At 41.6% G+C, this 20,506-nt stretch overlaps 1 protein-coding gene across 18 annotated transcripts in view; it reads right to left on the reverse strand.

Moving 5' to 3' along the window:
• The window catches only part of CCDC169 (coiled-coil domain containing 169), a 112,144-nt gene that overhangs the window by 58,524 nt on the left and 33,114 nt on the right, over window positions 1-20,506 (reverse strand). For 14 of the 18 annotated variants that reach the window (XM_077159045.1, XM_077159044.1, XM_077159050.1 and 11 more), the window contains exons 3-4: window positions 4,058-4,168; window positions 3,936-3,976 (exon numbers count right to left, since the gene is read on the reverse strand). In XM_077159045.1, coding sequence (XP_077015160.1) covers window positions 3,936-3,976; window positions 4,058-4,168 — 152 coding nt within the window. Of the gene's footprint in view, window positions 1-3,935; window positions 3,977-4,057; window positions 4,169-12,121; window positions 12,193-20,506 lie in introns of all 18 variants that reach the window. The other 4 variants (XM_077159058.1, XM_077159059.1, XM_077159057.1 and 1 more) reach the window with 2 other exon arrangements.

Raw genomic sequence — 20,506 nt, forward strand, 5'->3', positions numbered from 1 at the left:
CACACAGTCAGCATAACTGGCATCTGCTTACTCTCCTCACTCCTGAATAACATGCCTGAAGTGTGTGCTTCTTTTCTCCACACCACCAGTTTCCTGGAGCACATTCTTCTGCTAAACATTCATAAAATCTCCCCATTCCTTGGCTTCAGTGATATCTCTTTTTTCCAGTTCTCCCCCTAACCTTTTCTCAAATATCTTTCCTTCTCCATTATCTTCCCTTAATTTCCTCCTTAATTAGTACCTAAATGTAGTCTTTCCCACAGTTTCATCCTCAATCCTATTTTTCAGATTATCCATTTTTTTCCTGAGTAATCTCTGGTACTTTCATAACTTCAGGTGACTCCATAATTTCTGCCTTTAGAGAGAAAACAATCCACACACACCGCAGAACTATCTCCAGTTGCCCACGGCCTGCTGTCCTCAATATAAAACACACAAACAAAACTAAGCTCATGATTCCTTACATTCTACCTCGTTCTGCTTTCTGTAGTTCTCATGATGGACACATTGTAACCCGCAAAGTCATACAAGCCAGCCCCTCAGCCCCTGCCAGCCCTCTCCAGTCTCAGCCTCGGCATCCAGGTATTCGTGCAGCCCTCGTCCTAAACATGTCTTTAAACTGTCTCCTCTGCCCCATCCCCAAGCTTTAAACAAAACAAAAACAACACTCATCCTCTCTCATCTGAACTGCCATGAAAGTATCCTAACTGGTTTCTCTGCCTTAAGCCTCACAAGCTCCGGGGAAGCCTTTCTCTGTGAAAAAAAAACACAACTAAACCTCTAAACTCTCTAGGAGTTCTTCAGTAGCTTGCCCTCACCAAATAAGGGGTGACTGTTCCATCCCATGGGCACAAACCCCCTTCCTCCCAGGGCCCTGCATGTCTGCGGCCTGACCTCCCGGCACGCCTCTTACCCATTCCAGGTGTATCAAACCGACTCCAGGTCTCAACTGTCTTAAGAGAGACCAACCCAAGGGGGCTTAAGCATTATTTGGAAATACACATATTTCTAAAACTTTCACCTCTAAGTGTATCTATGCAAGAATGAGGGTTTTTCAACTCTCTGGGGTGGCTCAGAGCTCCCTGGAGAGGGAGTGAAGGACCCAGAGGCAGCAAGGAGGGTGGGTCCGGCCTCCGAATTCCCACGCAGTTCTGTCCCAGGTGACAAGGTCAGAAGGAGGTCTTTATGTATTCCATGCATAGATTTTTTCCTAAATGTTGAAAACAAAAAACAAGTAGAAGGATATGTCAGCACAATAGCCCTCACTTGCATTTAAAACCACACTGTAGGGCAGTGAGACGGTGGCTCAGCGGCAGAGCTCTCATCTGCCACTCCGGAGACCCGACTTCGATACCGGTGCCTGCCCATGCCAACAAAAACAAAAACAAAAAAACTCCACATTGTATGTGAGAGCGATGCGCAGAGTAAACTTGAGTGATACCAACCCAATCTGGCACACAGCTACCTGTGAAGAGGGAAGGGAACAGAAGGGACCTCGACTCTTATAGTTTCTTATTTTAAATTTTGAGATGAAAAAGCTGACCAAAATGTAAAGATTTGTAAATGCTAGTATATATAATTGTTTAACAATTATCTTCTCTGGGTTTTGTCTTATTCAATTGAAACTAGAAATAACCTAAGGTACCCAAACAGAGAAAATCAACGCCTGAAACAGTGGGACGCAGCGCCGCCTTCAGCACGCGTGTCACTTCTCCCCCACCCACGGCCGCGGACACAGCCCCGGGCCCGCCTCCAGCGCTGCCCCCACCCGCTGCCTCCCCACGCCAAGCCGCCACGCGTGGACGTGAGCACCGAGGCCGCGGGGAAAGCGAGGGGACAGGTGGGGCAGCAGGCGCCCCGGCACGCCCCACGCGGCGGCCCCCACGCGCCACGGACTCCCGTTTCCCGTAACCCGTGTCCGCCTTCGCCGCTCACGCCTGGAATTTTGCCTCTGAAAGGCTCTTAAAGACCATCCAATCCGCCTACATTCGATGAGGAAAGTAAACCTCAAAGAGGCTGAGGCCTTGAGCGCGTCTGTATTAGAGCAAGGACTTCACTTAAGTGAGCCCTTCTCCCAAATTTGAAATCAAGTCCACTTTAACAATCCAGTTTGAAAATAACACTTCATGTTTTTTTTTCACAAATGGTAGAGTTTTAAAATTACGCACATGATGGGCAACTAGTTTCATTCCATTTTCTTGCCCATAAACAAACCTGCAATTTGACGATACTCAAAATTAGGGGTCAAGCCGGCATAACCGATTAGTGCGGACGTGCAGCGCAGAGGCAGTTAAGAATCAGCAAATTTACAGAGCGTTTGAATTCATTCACTATCCCACAAAAATGGCCGCCTTAAGTCCTTTTCTCCAAACTTTTTAGAGGTCTCCGTTTTCTTCAAGAATAACAAAAATCCGTTAAGGAAAATGTATGTAAGTTTTTGCCACCGTGAGTATGTCGCCGAGTATGTGTGGTTGGAAAATCGATCACATTCTCCGAAGAGACCCTCGGCATTGACTACCTGGGACTGGCCCTTAGTGCAAACCGGGGGCTGGTGCGACCCGTTTCTGCAGCTAGGGATGGGATGCCGAGAACCCGTCGTTAGAATCGTTTATGTTCTGTGCCTACAACATTATATTTTGAATTCCATAGAGAGTATCAAAAATTCCTCCTACAGTTAAGAAAAGTAGCCCTAACAGTAATTTCTAAATGCCACAAGATGGGGCTATGAGTTCACAGGAAAAGAAAGAAAAACCTTTGCAGGTGTACCAATTAAAAAAACTAAGTTATTTTCCTGAGTTTCCAGATATAGAAATAAAGGCATTTCTGGGCTGAAAACAACAAAGAGAGAGGTGTTCAAAAAGGTGTACTCCTGTCCAATTCATTATTAGCAAAGACTTACATGTCTTCATATTTCCCTAAAGGGTTACAATAAGGCGATAGATGTAAACGTTCTGTCTTCAGGGCGTCTGCGCATGGAGCAGTGAACTGGGGGCTCTAACCTGTTCACAGCATCGCTCACTGTATCTGATAAACAAAACGGGGTTTGCTGCAGCCAGGCCAACCGCTCGGGCGTCCGCAGAAGCCCCGAGCCTGCCCCCCGCCTCCGGACTGGGTGATCTGGAGCACACCAGCCCCTTAAGCTCAGCGTCACCTGCACTGAAGGGAACACGGTTACATCCACCTCACAGTGCTGCTGCCTGAGATAATGCATGAAATTAGCTTGCAAATCAGGTGTGTTTAATGAAAGAAAACTTTGTTCTGCCAGCTCAGCTGAACATTGTATTTCTATGAAAAGAACCCTTCATTTTTTATAAGATTTTCACGTTTTTCTGCTGCTTCTTGAAATAAAGTTCATCAAGAGGTTGGAGGAAAGATGATTTCTAAAAGCAGGCTCTGGGCCCAGAAGAAGTCAAACTGTGGGTTTTCTCTACATTTTAAAGCATAAATGTTTGAAGTGAATGAAAAGCAAATGAATGTGCCTTGTAAAGAATAAAACATTGTATAAATCTAAATTATCAGGGATTACAGCAATCTCTCAAGGGGGGAGATGCAGTGGGCTGGGTCACCCCGTGAGCGCCCCCCACCCTGTGAGTGTCCAGTTGCAGGATGCTTCTGGGGGCTCCAGTTAGCGTGTGCAGATGTGCATGTGGCAGCTGCGGAACGTGTGTGGCAGCCATGGGAAGCACGTGTGGCAGCCGTGGGACGCGTGTGGCAGCCGTGGGACGCACATGTGGTACCCGTTCTGGAGGGAGCATGTTAGGCGCACAGCCCCCACATGGGCATGGTTGGCGGGTCCTGCAGCCTCGCCCCAAGCCTCCCTCGCGGGCTGGCCTGGGCAGAGGCCCCCACAGCCTTTAGACTTCCTTGGAATCTGTCTGGAAAAAGCATACTTATCTCCTTCAGTTGTTCTGTTTGTTTAACCACCTTTTACTCACCAATGGCATTCGCTCATACACACGAATAGAAGACAGCCTATCTGCAATAAAGCAAACACAAGCAATTGATATTTGATCAGTTTTAACTCACTGTATAAAATGCACTTATGATGCTTCCATACCTGAAGGATTTCCACGAATTTTTTCCATTTTCTCTTCAAGAGAAATGATCTGCTTTTCTAGTTGATTGTTCAGTTCGAGTTGTGTCTCATAACGGGTCTTCCACTCACCACCTGAGTTGAAAAGGGGGAAAGCCAAGACCACGGTCCCCCCTCACTGATGGTTGAACTAAACGCTACCCGTGTGCCGCTGCTGCCTCTGTGCGGGGAGGAGACAGACGGATTTCCACTGTAGGGTCCCTCAGCGCACCCCTCTGGGCACCATGGCCAACCTCCCCGCGGCTTGGTCCCTCCTTCCTGTATTCACTTCCTCATGCCCTTAGAGGGAATGTCAGGGGCAGGAAGAATCCATGGGCACACCCTGGAAAGTCCCATCCTCGCATCCAAGGTCATGTTCATCTTTACTTCCCTTCAAAGGAATTATGAAGTCTGCTTAATAACTACAACTTATTAAGTATCTACAATGTGCAAAGCACATAATACTCCCACATATTGACTAATTTAATCTTCATTTTAAAAATAAAGTTACTTGTTTTACAGATGATGGAACCAAGCCTCAGAAATGCTGAGATGAGAGAGCTAGTAAATGGGAGAACTGGGCAGAGCCCAGAAAACCTGTTCTTTCACCTCCCTATTCAGGCATCTTCTCATCCTTTGACAGGTTCTGTTCACTCAACCCCTCAGGCTATTATGCTCATAACACTTTAGCTCTAGGAAAGGAGAAGCAGAATGCAGCCTTGAATAAGTCTTTATCAGACTCCAAGGCCCAAAGCTCACAGGGAGTTTCGCCTCTCGAAAATCAGGCTTTATAAAGAGAAAAAGATGGCTTGTTTTTAAACTCCAAGCGCTGTTTACATATGTGAGGTTACTGTGGCTACATCATGGCTGATGGAGGAGGATAAGCAGAAAGAACCGTAGCCCACGGAACTGCCAACCTCCCGGACCCTGCCACTCAAGTTTCCCTTGACCCTTCATCTCTACATATATGGGGTCTCCCAAGAAAAGGGACAGAACCTGAAGTCAAAAGTAAATTTATCCAAATATTTTAGGGAACAAGCAGAGAGAAGAAACCCTGGAAGTCTGGACATTTATCCAGAAGACACCGCTGAACCCATAGGCATCGTTGCTGAAACTGGCTGGTGGCGCTTCTCTAGATGACTGCACCCTCTCCCGCGCTGCGGGAGTGTGGGCTTCAGGGCAAGATGAGAACCCGCTGCTGAAGAATAAAGAACGCAGTTTATTTCTGGTCTGTCTGTGCGTACTTTATAAACGTCTGATCCCACCTTACTTTGAGGTATAATTAAAGATCAACAAGTGTCAATGCGCCAGAGATCACGAGCTCAAGGTCCGGAGGCAACGTCTCAGCCACCACCCCGAAGCCCGCCCTGCACCGCCAGGGCTGCCAGAACGCCGCGCACCAGAGGCGGATTGGCTTTTAATAAGGGGATTCATTTAGTTACACGTGTCCAGTTCTTCAGCAAGCTGGCTTTCCTCTGGGCTTCTCTGTCACGCGGGAAGGTGCACAGCTGCTGGCTTCTCTCCGGCTTCTGGGTTCCAGCCACCTTCCCTGAGAAAGCTCCTCTCTGCATCTCCAAACGTCTGGGCTGAGTGCCAAGTGCTGAGATGAGGTGTGCTGAGCCACTGAGCTCTCTTCTGACCTCTCTCTTCTTAAGCCTGCTGCTAAAAAATTAAATGTCACTCTCGGGAAGGCACCCCCCGTCGCTGACCGGTGACGTCATCAGCCGCAGAGGCGTTTCATCTTCTGATGGTTCAAGTCCACAGCCACAGGACGGGCTCCGACCAGCCACGCTGACACCTGAACCTACTGCGCGTCCCCCCTCGTCAGCTCAGCAACTGCACACGTCACCTTAAAACATACTTAATCTCTAAATAGAAAATTATAACGGACATATTTTTTGCCTAACAATGATCATCTGTCCTGCATACAATACACTAAATCTTTCCATATAGAAAATACATTCATTTCATCAAAATGTCACAAAAAGCCTTCAATCATTTCAGTGACAATACAAATACAATACCAACTCAAAAATAGGACAGAATCTCATCAAAGTCATTTACAGGCATGGTCTGTCCTAAAGCAGAATTCTCCTCTGGCTGTGGACCTGTGAACTTAGAGCAAGTTATCTACTTCCAATATACGAAGAAGGAACAGTCATAGGATAAACAGTATCATTGCCATAGGGGGAAATTGGATGGAAAATAAGGGTCACCAATTCTAAACAATTCTGAAAACCTGCAGGGCAAACTCCATTAGATTTCAAAGTCTGAGAGTCATTCATCTGGGGCTTTAGAAAGTGGCAGTCTCACCCTTTCCAAGGTCCTACACAGTGGCCCTGTCCTCTCCAAACACTGGGGAACATTGGGGAGACCACCTTTTTCTCAGCCCCGCCCTCTCCAAATATCCGGGCCACATCCAGGCTGTCAGCCATCTCTAGGGCACACACTCAACCCCTCACTCAGAACAATGGGGTGGCAACCAGGCTCTCCCCAATCCCCAGTGAATGTGCTCCACCCTTCCCAAGGCCCGGGGCACACCTCTTCCAGAACACCCAGGTGGAAGGCCCACCCTATGCCTTCAGGGAAAACTCACCCTCTCCAAGTACTTGGGTGGGTATGCTCTCCTGGCCCAAGGTTTCTTGGCTTTAGACCTTAGTGTCCATGGTTCTGCCTTTGAAGTTATGTTTCCTTCAACTTGTCTCTTTTCTGTCCCTTTTAGTCAACTGGAAATAGTTCCATTTAAAATGATCCCACAGCCCTTCTGTTGGTTTCCTATTATGTATGCTGGGATCATGACTATCAGACAAAAGGACTTTGCACAAATCCTTCCTGGATGGCTGACTGGTTCCATGTTTGGTTAAATCCTCACGTGGGACACTATTCTCTGGGGTCTCTCTTTCTGGAAGCCCAGAATTTTCCAGATCATCAATTTCTGATTTCTTTGTACCCAGGAGTTTAGTTCTCAGCTTATTTCTCTCCTTCCGCATTTTACTACAAGCTGCAAGGAGAAGCCAGGCTGATTTTTCAACATTTAGTTTGGAAATTTCCTTAGCCAAGTATCCTGGGTCATCACCTTTAAATTCTAACTTCCATCCAATAGCAGTACTCAATTTGGTCAAAATATTTTACATTTTGAAGCAAGGATTGCCTTTCTTCTGGCCTAAAATGATACATTCCTCATTTCTGTCTTAAGCCTCATTAGAGGTATCTCTCGAGTCCCCATTTCTACAAACAATCTCTTCAAAACACTCTAGGCCTTCTCTATTAAGCTCCTCACAATTCTTCCAAAATCTTCCACTTATCCATTTAAAAACCATTCCTACATGTTTAGTATTTGTAAACTGCTGCAGCACCCCACTGCTGGTACCAAAATCTGTTTAGTTTGCTAAAGCTGCCCGAATGCAACACAATAGAGATGCATCAGCTTTCATAATGGGATTTATTTAGTTACAAATTTATAGTTCCTCAGAGCAAAGACAGCTGGCTTTCCTGTGGCTTTCTGTTACATGGGAAGGCACACAGTGGACATCTCCAGACTTCTGGGTTCAAATGGCTTTCTCCAGAGTGATTCCTTTCTGTATCTCCAAATGTCTAGGTCTGAGCTCCGAGTGCTGAGATGAGGTATGCTGAGCAGCTGAACTCTCTCCTGACCTTTCTCTTTTCCAGCCTCCAACTAATGAAATTAAACCTCACTCGTTGTGGAAGACACTCCTCTTAGCTGACCACAGATGTAATGAGCCATAAATGAATCTCCATGCTGATGATTTAAATCCACAGGGCATCATCACCTGAATCTGTCACATCCCCCCAATGGGCAATTCCTTCAGGGTTTGCAGAGGGCCCTGGACTGCACAGGGCAGGAGCACAAAGAGAAGGGTCTTGACTCAAAGCAGATGCTTCTGAACAGTAGAGTATGTAAGAATGGGGGGACATAGTCTTCCTTTGTAGCTGAAGGGTTCCTGGTGACTTTTACGGGCCTGAGGGATTCTTTCCTTCATGGGCCCCTTTTCCCCTAAAATACAAAAGATACATTTTAACGCTACATGGAATATAACTCAGATTGGATCACATTCCTTTTTTTCCTTCTGATTTTAAAATAAATTACAATATTTCAAGGGCCCTTGGGGTGACCTAAAGGATGGGTCGGTCTGTGGCTGTGAAAGCGTCGCTGCTTCCCATCAGCCTGCTAATAAAGAATGCAAACTAGTCTGAGTTCAGAGCAAACAGTCACCCCTCCTAAGCTACCCAGACGATGCCAATTCTTCAGGCTGGGTTCCAGAGTCAATTCAACAGATCTTTGGCATTTTTGCAAATAGTTGCAAAGTAAGTTGCAAATAGTTCATACAACCTATTCTTACTCTCTGTGCTAAGTATTGCCACATTGCCAAAGTCAACCTGAGACAGCATGCAGCCTTGATAACTTACTATGAAGAAAGACACAGACAAGGGAGGGGATCTATGTAGAGAACTCTTAAGTAGCATTGTTACAAAAGCTCACACAGATAAGGATGGATGAAGGCAAGACGGGACTGTCACATAGTTAAATTAAAGCACTGACTTGTTCCAGTTCAGTTTAGTCTCTAAGGCTGGTAAGACAATATGTACATTTTTAACAATTCATTATTTAAAAGACACTTATATGCAATTGTATAAAATTTAATAGTATCTAACTTATCAAAACATGTGGCCATTACTGACTTACATGGCTAATGCCTAAGTAAATGTGTTGGAATTTCTGATTTCTTAGCAAGTGGATGGAGAACCACAAAACTGGGGTTTAATAAAGTTTTTGTTTTCTTTCAACAAAACAGTACTGATTTCCACAAAGCAGGTCAACTTCCTAATTATCATCTGTTTTCTTCTAAAAAGGTACCATCCTGTGCTGACACCAGCTCAGCATGAGGGGCCGAGGAAGGCCCCACAAATCTGAAAAACTAAGACACACACAGGAGAGTCTTTTAAGATGAGAGCAGGGGACTCATGTCTCAAAGGACAAGAGCCTCGAATGCTTGCTCAGCACCATATTTATTTTTTCAGCACAACAAGGAGTGCACAGAAGTAACTTTTTGTTTGTGTTGATTCTTTAACAGTACGTGCAGACAGAGAGAGTGTCTGTTCCGTCATTATCAGGGTAATGATTACAGGACAAAGAGGATGTTTTTGCTCTGTCTTTACTGGAATGTTAGCCATGTGGATGTCCCTCAACCTTGACTGACTTTAATTTTCTAAAGTTGACATTCCATGGTAACCCACTGGTCTTAGTGTTCTGAGTCTGCAGGTGTTTTGCAAAGCTGTTGCTTTGACTTCTTCTCTTATTTTCTCTTTTTGTTTTTGAAGGATCAGGCTAGGGACTGAGAGGAGCTTCCTGGGACCTAGATATCCTTATCACAGTCCACCTCCTGCCAGGAGGACAGCCAGTTCCCAGAGGACTGAACTGGGCCTGCTCACGTAAGCTAATTGGAATTTGGCCACTATTGTGTGAAAATACCATAAAAACTGCATGCAAGCAGTTAGAGTGAAAAGAAAAAAACAAGGAAAGAAAGAGGAATCTTATAAGAGAGGGAGCACCTCATCAGAATCTTATGCTCTGCTATGCATTTTAACTAAGGAAGCTCTAAATGCTGTCTTCAAAATTGCCATGAACTTTTACTACTGAAACTTGAAATGCTGCTTCTGAAACTCTCCAGCATTTCTCTTCAGGTATTGGTGCCATCTTATCTGGTGATATAACTATGCTTTATTTTTTTAAAAAAAAGCTCTTTTAATTATTTTCTTTAATTACTTTCCTAATGAAATCTGTTTTTATATCACTGAAATCTGTGCTGCTTGTGAATCCGAACCTATAAATTAAGTGGCCACAAAAACTATGTTGCCTTTCATGCAAAAAATTAGCACTGTGAGCAGGATTCGCATTTCAGCATGACTTCACAGTGGTGAAGGTCAATAAAACAAACTGAAAAAATCCTTGTAAAAAAATATGGATTGTGCTCTTCTGGATATTGTAATGTTTTATTAGGACCATTCATAATAGTTTAAAGGTGCCAGTTTTTTATCCTTTTTGTATACAAAATGTTGTTTCAGATTTAAATGTTTAATAAAACATTTGGGAATTTATAAATCAATAACCCCTCATGCTTATAATAACAGCAGCACCTCTTAAAAATCTGCAAAATGTCCTTTGCTTGGTCATTGGGACAATTTAGTCTAGAGCAGCTAGAAGGAAAAATATGAGAGGAGCATATGGTAGCCCATGACAAACTCTGGGATCTATCCTGCAACCACTTTATGAAGAGTGCTTTGAAAACTACTGCTTTTTTATTTCTTTGCTTTGTATGTAGGCTATGCTATATAATAAAAAAGTTAAAAAAAAAACAAAAGAATGGTCTAAAGAAGACATCACAACAGTAATTAGAAAACATTTAGAGATGAAAGAAAGTGAAAAAAATACCATATTAAAACTTATGAGAACCAGTAAAAGCTGGGTTCAGGGAAATTTATAGTGATGACCATCTATATCAGAAAAGAAGAAAGATCTCAAATCAATAGCATAACTTCACATCTTGAAGAACTAGAAATAAAAGAGCAAAGTAAATGCAATAACATTAACATTTAGCTAAACTGACAAGGAAAGATAAAAGACAAATAACTAAAATATGGTATGAAAATGGTACCATCACTACTGACTTTAGTGAAATAAAAAGAAATATGAGAGTCTACTATGAACAATTGTACACCCACAAATTAGATAACCTAGATGAAATGGAAAAATTCCTAGAAACACACAAACTACCTAAACTGATTGAAGAATAAATAAAAGACAGCAACTCACCTGTAACAAATATAGAGATTGAATTAATAATCAAACACCTGAGTAAAAATAATACAGGACCATGTAGCTGCACTGGTGAATTCTACCAAACACTTAAGAATTAGTATCAATTATCTCAAATTATTCTGAAGAATTCAAGAGGAGGTAACACTTCCTAATTCTTTCTATGAGGTCAGCGTTACCCTGACACAAAAGCTTGATAAAGACATCACAAGAATATTATGGACTAATTTCCCTTATGAATTTAGATGCAAAAGTCCTTCACTAAATATTATCAAGCAGAATCCAGCAGCGTATTTAAAAGATTTTACACCAGGTGGGCTATGGTGGCTCAGTGGCAGAGTTCTCGCCTGCCGTGCCTGGGTTCAATTCCTGTGTGCCTGCCCATGTAAAAAAAAAAAAGAAAAAGAGATTATACACCAAGTGAGATTTATTCCAGAATGCAATCAGTTAATGCCATACTTCATATAAACAGAATGAAGTGGGAAAGACAGCACAATTATCTCAATATATGTAAGAAAGGCATTTGATGAATACTTTTCATAATTCATAACCTCAACATCCTTTCATAACTATATGACTGAGAAAATTAGGAATAGAAGGGAATTTCCTCAACATGGTAAAAGGCATCTATGAAAAACCCACGCTAACCTCACACTCAATGTGAAAGGCTGAAAACTTTCCCCTTAAGATCAGAAACAAAACAAGGATATCCACTTTCACCACGGCTGTTCATTATTATTCTAGAAGTTCTAGCCAAAGCAATTAGGCAAGAAAAAGAAATAAAAGGTTGTCCAAATTGGAAAGGAAGAAGTAAAACTATATTTGCAGATGACATGATCTTATATGTAGAAAATCCAAAAGAATTCACAGGAAAACTACCAGAGTTAATAAACAAATTCAGTAAAGTGGTGGGTTACAAGATAAACACAAAAAATCAATGATGTTTCTACACAATTTGTATGTAATTAACAATCCAAAATGGAAATTAAGAAAAAATCCATTTACAGTATCATCTAAAGAATAAAATATCTAGGAATAAATTTAACCAAGGAAGTGAAAGATGTATACAGTGAAAACAACAAAACACTACAGAAAGAAATTAAAGGAGACCTAAATAAATGGCAAGACATCCTATGGTAATGGATTGGAAGACTTAATATTGTTATAATGTCAATAGTACCCAAAGCATTCTACAGATTCAATGTAATCCTTACCAAATTCCATCAGTCTTTTTTTTCAGAAATTGAAAGCTGTTCCTCAAATCCAGGTGGAATTGCAATGAGTCCTAAATAGCCAAAACAATTTTGAAAAAGAAGAACAAAGTCAGAGGACTCATACTCTCCAAATTCAAAGCTTATTACAAGGCTATAGTAATCAAAACAGTTTGGTATGGCATAAAGATAGATATATCAACCAATGCAATGGAATTGAAAGTCCAGAAATAAACCCACAAATTTATGGTGAGGACATGCAATGGGGAAGTAATAGTCTCTTCAACAAATGGAGCTGGGAAAACTGGGTAGATGTGCAAAAGAATGAAGTTGGATCCCTATCTTATACCATATACAAAATTTAACTCAACATGGATCAAGGACCTAAACATAAGAGCTAACACCATAAGCCTCTTAGGAGAAAACATAGGGACAAAATCTCATGGTTGGAATATGATGCCTCAAGAACAACAAAAGGCACAATAAATTCAATTTCACCAGACCTAAAAACCTTTATGGACCAAAGGATGTTAGCAAGAAAGTGAAAAGAAAACCTACAGAATGTGAGAAAATAGCTGTGAACCATGTATCTGATAAGAGCTTAATATCCAGAATATATAAAGAACTTTTATAATGCAACAACAAAAAGATAACACATTTTAAAAATGGATGAAGGATTTAGACATTTTTCCAAAGAGGATAAACAAATGGCCAATAAGCATATGAAAAAATGCTCAAGATCATCAGTGGTTAGGGAGATGCAAATCTAAACCATAATGAGATGCCACTTCACATCCACAAAGGTGATTACTTAAAAATGGAAAATAACCTATGTTGGAGGAGATGCAGAGAGACTGGAATTCTAGTGGTAGAAAGCAGTAGGGTGGTTCCTCAAAAAGTTAAATACAGAATTACCACATGACCTGGCAATCCTACTCCTAGGAATATACCCCAAAGAACTGAAAGCAGGGACTCACACAGATTCTCATACCCCAATGTTCATAGCAGCATTATTCACAACAGCCAAAAGGTGGTAACCAAGTGTCTATCAACAGTTAGATGGATAAACGAAATGTTTTATATCCGTACAACAGAATGTCCTCAGCTGCAGAAGGAATAAGGTTCTGAGACACGCTGCAACATAAACCCTGAAAACATGTGGAGTGAAATAAGCGAAGCACATGAGGACAAATATTGTATGGTATGAAATACCTAGAAATAGCAAATTCACAGAGACAGAAAGCAGACTAGAGATTATCTGGGGATTGGGGGATGGGAGCAGGGTAGAAAAGGGAGTTTTGGTTTGGTGGGTATGGAAAAATTATCACACAGAAGTTATTTTTTTTTAGGTCAAACATTTTCCCAAATGATACAGACGAACAGAATGGATCAGAAGACATAATCCATCTATATGGTGCTTATAAGCGATGCATCTTAGACACAAAGATACAAACAGATTGAAATTGAAATGATGGAAAAAGATCTTCCACAGAAGCTGTAACCAAAAGAAAGCAGGAGTAGCTATTCTAATATCAGACAAAATAGACTTTAAATGTAAAGATGTCATAAGAGACAAAGAAGGACACTACATATTAAAATGGACACTTCACCAGGAAGAAATAACAATCATAAATGTGTATGCTCTCAATCAAGGAGCTCCAAAGTACATGAGGCACATATTGTAAAAACTGAAGGGAGCTATAGACATATCAACAGTAATAGTGGGAGACTTCAATATGCTACTCTCCTTTATAGATAGAACAACCACACAGAGGATCAACAAGGAAATAGAGACCTAAACAATAAATGAATTATATATAGATCATTACATCCCAAAACACCAGGATATACATTCTTCTTTAGTGCACATAGAACATTCTCCAGGATAGATCATATACTGGGACACAAACTGAGTCTCTATAAATTTAATAAAGATTGAAATTACCCAAAGCACTTTCTCTGATCACAATGGAATAAAGTTGGTGTCATGGTCAGGTTCATGTGTCAACTTGGCCAGGTGGTGGTATCTGTTTCTCTGGTTGGGCAAGTGCTGGCTTGTCTTTTGCTATGAGGACATTTCATAGAATTAAATCATGATCATGTTGGTTACATCCACAACTGATTCCATCTGTAATCAGCCAAGGGGAGTGAGTGTCTTCTTCAATGAGTGATACTTAATCTAATCACTGGAAGCCTTTTAAGGAGGATTCAGAAGAGACAAGCCCTCTTCCTGCTTCGGCTGGCAAGTCTCTCCTGTGGAGTTCATCCAGACCGTCCATTGGAATCGTCAGCTTCACAGCCTGCCCTACAGATTTTGGATTCTACATTCCCATGATTATGTAAGACACTTTTATAAATTTTATATTTATGAATATTTCCTGTTGATTCTGTTCCTCAAGAGAACCCTAACTAATACAATTAGAAATTAATAATCACCAAAGAATCAGAGCTTTCACAAATATATGGAGATGAAACAACACACTCTTAAATAATCAGTGGGTCAAGGAAGAAATTGCTAGAGAAACTGATAAATATTTGCAGATGAATGATAATGAGAATACAACATATCAAAACTTTTGGTATGTGGCAAAGGCAGTTCTGAGAGGGAAATTTATTGCCCTAAATGCCTACATTAAAAAACAAGAATGAGAAAAATTTGATGATTTAACTGCTCACCTGGACAGTTTAGAGAAAGAATAGCAAACTAACCCCAAAGCAAATAAAAGAAGAGAAATAATAAAGACCAAAGCAGAAATAAATTGGAGAATAAAACAATAGAAAGAATCAACAAGACTAAAAGTTGGTTCCTTGAGGAAAATCAATAAAATTGATGGCCCCTTAGCTAGACTAATAAATAATAAAAGAGAGACAAATAAAATCAGAATGAGAGGGCATTTCTTACCACAGATCATGCAATTTTAAAAATCATGAGACTATTATGAACAACTATATGCCAACAAACTAGACAACTTAGAAGAAATGGACTAATTCCTAGAAACACATGAATTACCTATACTGACTCGAGAAGAAATAGAAGATCTCAACAAACCAATTACAAGTAAAGAGAGCCAATCAGTCATCAAAAATCTTCCCAAAAAAAAAAAAAAAAAAAAAAAAAGCCCAGGACCAGATGGCTCCACAGGAGAATTTTATCCTACATTTCAAAAAGAACTAACACCAATCCTGTTCAAATTCTTACAAAAAATTGAAGAAAAAGGAATGCTACCTAACCCATTTTATGAAGCTAACATCACTCTAATACAAAAATCAGGTAAAGATAATACAAGAAAAGAAAACAACAGACCAATCTCCTAATGAACATGGATGCAAAATTCTTAAAATATTAGCAAATCGTATCCAATGCCACATTAAAAGAATTATAAATCATGATCAAGTGGGATTCATTCCAGGAATGTAAGGATGGGTTCAACATAAGAAAATCAATCAATATAATACAGCACATTAACAAATGAAAAGGGAAAAATCACATGATCATATCGATTGATGCTGAAAAAGCATTCGACAAACTCCAGCATCCTTTCCTGATAAGAACACTTCAAAAGTTAGGTACTGAAGGAAACTTTCTCAATATCATAAGGGGCATATGTGAAAAACGCGTAGCCAGCATCATACTTAATGGTGAGAAATTGAAAGCATTCTCCTTGAGATCAGGGATGAGACAAGGATGTCCATTGTCACCACTATTATGAACATTGTATTAGAAGAACTAGCCAGAGTATTTAGACAGGAGGAAGAAATAAAAGGCATCCAAATAGAAAAGAAGTAAAACTTTTATTATTTGCAGATGACATGATCCTACACTTAGAAAACCCTGAGAAATCTAAAGTAAAATGCCTGAGCTAATAAACAAATTCAACAAAGTGGAAGGATACAAGATTAATGTACAAACATCAGTAATGTTTCTATAGACAAGCAACAACCTATCTGAGGTGACAACTAGGGAAAAAAATACATTCAGAATAGTAACCAGAAGAATTAGACATCTAGGAATGACCCTAACCAGGGATGTCAAGAACTTATACACAGAAACTTACAAAAACTTGCTAAAAGAAATTACAAATACCTAAATAAATGGAAAGATATTCTATGCTCATGGAGAGGAAGGTTGAATATCATCAAGTTGTCAATTCTACCCAAACTGATCTACAGATTCAATGCAATAAAAATCAAAATCCCAAAAACATACTTTGAAGACTTGGTAAAACTGATTATCAAATGTAAATGGAAGGGAAAGACTCCTTGAATAACTAAAGATATCCTAAAAAAGAAGAGCAAACTGGGAGGTCTATCACTTCCTGACTTTAAAGCTTATTATAAAGCCACAGTGGTCAAAACAGTATGGTACTGGCACAAAAATAGGATTGACCAGTGGAATAGAATTAAGAGTGCAGAGATTGACCACAAAATTTATGGACATTTGATCTTTGAGAAGGCCCTGAAATCCATTTAATTAGGAAAGAATAGTCTTTTCAATAAATGGGCATGGGAGAACTGGATTTCAATAGACAAAAGAATGAAAGAGGACCCCTACCTTACACCCTATATAAAAATTGACTCAAAATGGATCAAAGACCTAAATGTAAGAGCCAATATCATAAAACTTCTAGAAGAAAATGTAGGGAAACACCTTCAAAATCTAGTAATAGGAGGTAGCTTCTTAAACTTTACACCTAAAGCACAGGGTGTGAAAGAGAAATAGACAAATGGGAACTCCTTAGGATCAAGAGCTTCTGTACCTCAAAGAACTTTGTTAAAAAGGTGAAGAGGCAGCCAACTCAATGGGAGAAAATATTTGGAAACCACATTATCAGATAAAGGCTTGCTATCTTGTACATTAAGAAATTATGCAGCTCAACAACAAAAGATCAAACAACCCAATTATAAAATGGGCAGAGGAAATGAATAGACACTTTTCTGAAGAGCAAATACAGACGGCTAAAAAGCACATGAAGAACTCATCTTCATTGGCTATAAGGGAAATGCAAATGAAGACAATGAGATATCACCTCACACTTATAAGAATGGCTGCTATTAAACAAACAGAAAACTATAAATGTTGGAGAGGTTGCGAAGAAATTGGAACACTTATTCACTGTTGATGGGAATGTAAAATGGTTCAGTCACTGTGGAAGTCAGTTTGGTGATTCCTCAGAAAACTAAATATTAAGCTGCCCTATGACCTGGTGATATCAACACTCGGTGTATACCCAGAAGAGTTGAGGACACTGACACGAACAGACATTTGCACACCAGTGTTCATACCAGCACTATTCACAATTGCAAAAACAACAACAATGAAAAAAAACAGACCAGTTTAAAAATGGGCAAAAGATATGATAGACACTTCTTCTCAGAAGAGGAAATACAAATGGCTAAAAGGCACATGAAAAGATGTTCAACTTCACTGGCTATTAGAGGAATGCAAATCAAAACCGCAATGAAGAAAAATGACCAGGATAGCAATTCCAGGTGCGAGTGACCTGAGAGGGTCTTCAACACCACACAGGGAGGCCCTGTGCAAAAGCTGAGGAATTGAGAAGCAGAGAACCAAAGATGATCCAGCTAGTGCAAAGTCTAATATACTCCTTTCCAAAGCCCGGAGCCCTCAGGAGTACACAGACAGGGAGATAGTACTAGGTAGTGAGCCAAGCTTGTTCCTTGAACATCTACACCCATCCCCCATGGCCACCACCACGTGATCCACAACCCATCACACCCCATGTACCTGAGCCCCGCCCCCTCAATCAAAGCACCCCACTCCAACTGCTCCCACCCACGCATCCCCACCCCACAACCCCACCCCACACATGTGCATATATACACCTGCACCTGACCCACCTCTCCTGCACAAGTGCACACTCTCACCCAGCCCCTCTCTGGACTAGTACACCCACATCCAGCCCCTTGCCCCCCACATTCATCTCGCTGCCCCCTACAAGCACTCACCTGCACATCTGGGCCACAGCTGCCACCATTCCGTGCAGTCATGCAACCCTGCCACAGTACTCCTGAGCTCTGCACACTTACACGTTAGCATCCCACCCTGCCAGACCTGTGCATGCACACACCCACATCCTGCCCACGCATCAGCATCCCACCCCATCAACCCGACACTGCACTCCCTGACATCATGCAGGTGCAGACTCCTACCCCATGCCCCGGCTCTGGGCAAGTGCTTACCGCACATCCGGGCCACACCTGCCCCTAGCCCATGCAGGTACAACCCCCTTTGCTCCCCAAGCTCTGCACATATGCACACCAGGGCCCCACCCCCAGACACCATACACCAGAGCCCCACCCCAGACACTCTCACATCCTGCCTGCCCAGGCACCTATGAATTTGTGCACCGACCCCTCGACCTGTGCACTGCACCCCCTGTCCTCTGCATGTGCACACCCTTGCCCCACCCCCTCGCAAAATGCCCGGCTCCCACACCTGGAAGGTGCTCACGGGCGCATCAATGCCACACAGCCCTGGCCCTGTGCAGATGTGCAGCCCTGCACCCCTGGCATGTGTGCACCTACGACAGGGCCCTCCCACCCCAAAACACCCACCCTGACACATGCCCTGCTCCCTCCGTGGCCTGTGCCCTGCCCATGAACTCCTGCACATCTGCATCCTGGCTCCCCTACCTCTGCACAAGGATGCATGCGACCATTCCTGTGCCCCAACCTCCACACCATAACCCATGACTCCCACACTACAGATGCCCACACACATCCTGCCCGTGCACCAGCCCCTGCACATCCACACAGCACCTCCCACCTCCTGCCATGCTCTACTTCTGTCTCACCCATGCTGCACCCTGCTCCTGCATTCCAAGGCCTGCCGGAGCTGCACCCCACCCCCTCAACCCCCACACCTCCACACCCCATGCTCCTGGGAGCCAACATAGCACACCTGACCAGTGCCTATACTGGCACCATGACTGCTGTGCCCCATGCCCCATGTCCTGCCCTACACCCATCCCACAAATACAAAACATTAAACTACTGAAGAAAATCAAATTCCAAAGTAACCCTGTCAAGATATTTACATGCCTTGAAGGCATCCAAAGATCACTAAGCATATCACAATGCAGACACCTACCTATTGACCAAATCAAAACACCAGAGGAAACACAAGATGTTGGAACAACTAATCAAAGATGTTCATATAACTCTACTAAATAAAATCAAGGGATGGTTAATGATGTAAAGGAGATCAAGAAGACACTAGAAGAGCATAAAGAGGAATTTGAAAGGATAAATAGAACAATAGCAGATATTATAGAAATTAAAGGTTCTGTATACCAAATAAAAAACATACTAGAGACAAACTACAGCAGATTTGAAGAGGTAGAAGAACGAATAAGTGAACTAGAGGACAGAACAACTGATTTTGAACAGTCAAAACAGCAAATAGCAAAAAAGGTGGAAAATTTTGAATTAGATCTCAGGGAAATATGGACAAAACAAGGTGCACAAATACAGGAATCATTGGTGTCACTGAAGGAAAAGAGAAGAGTAAAGGGCTAGGAGGATTAGTTGAGGATAGAGTGGGCGAAAACTTCCCAACCCTTACAAAAGATATAAATATGCAAATCAGAGAAGCACAATGAACCTTAATAGAATAAATTAAAATAGGCCTAATCCAAAACACATACTAATCAGTCTGTCAAATGTCGAAGAGAAGCAGAAAATCCTGAAAGTGGCAAGAGAAAAACAATCTACTACACATAAGGGAAACCAAATAAGACTGAGTTTGGACTACTCAACTGAACTTGCACACTTACATGTGGTATGATATATTTAAGATCCTGAAAGATCTTCCAGCCAAGAATTCTGTACTCAGCCGAATTGTCCTTCAAAACTGAGGGAGAGATTAAAATTTTCACAGACAAACAAATGCTGAGAAAATCTGTCAACAAGAGACTGTCCCTACAAGAAATACTAAAGGAATTTCTGCCACTCGAAAAAAAAAAAAATACAGGAGAGGAAGATCCGGAGGAAGGCACAGAATTGAAGAGTCCCAGTTAGGGTAACTTAAAGGATACAAAGAGAAAGAGGCAAAAGAATATAGATCTGACAAAATCCAAAGGATAAGATGGTGAATTCAAAATAACTTTACAGTAATAATTTTGAATGTTAATGGACTAAACTTACCAATTAAAAGATACAGATTGGCAGAATGGATTAAGAAATATGGTTCATCCATATACTGCTTTCAAGAGACTCATCTTAGACACAAAGATACAAATAGATTGAAATTGAAATGATGGAAAAAAATCTTCCACAGAAGCTGTAACCAAGAGAAAGCAGAGTAGCTATATAATATTGGACAAAATAGACTTTAAATGTAAAGATGTCATAAGAGACAAAAAAGGA

This window comes from Tamandua tetradactyla, chromosome 4, assembly GCF_023851605.1.
Source record: "Tamandua tetradactyla isolate mTamTet1 chromosome 4, mTamTet1.pri, whole genome shotgun sequence".
NCBI classification, from domain to species: domain Eukaryota; kingdom Metazoa; phylum Chordata; class Mammalia; order Pilosa; family Myrmecophagidae; genus Tamandua; species Tamandua tetradactyla.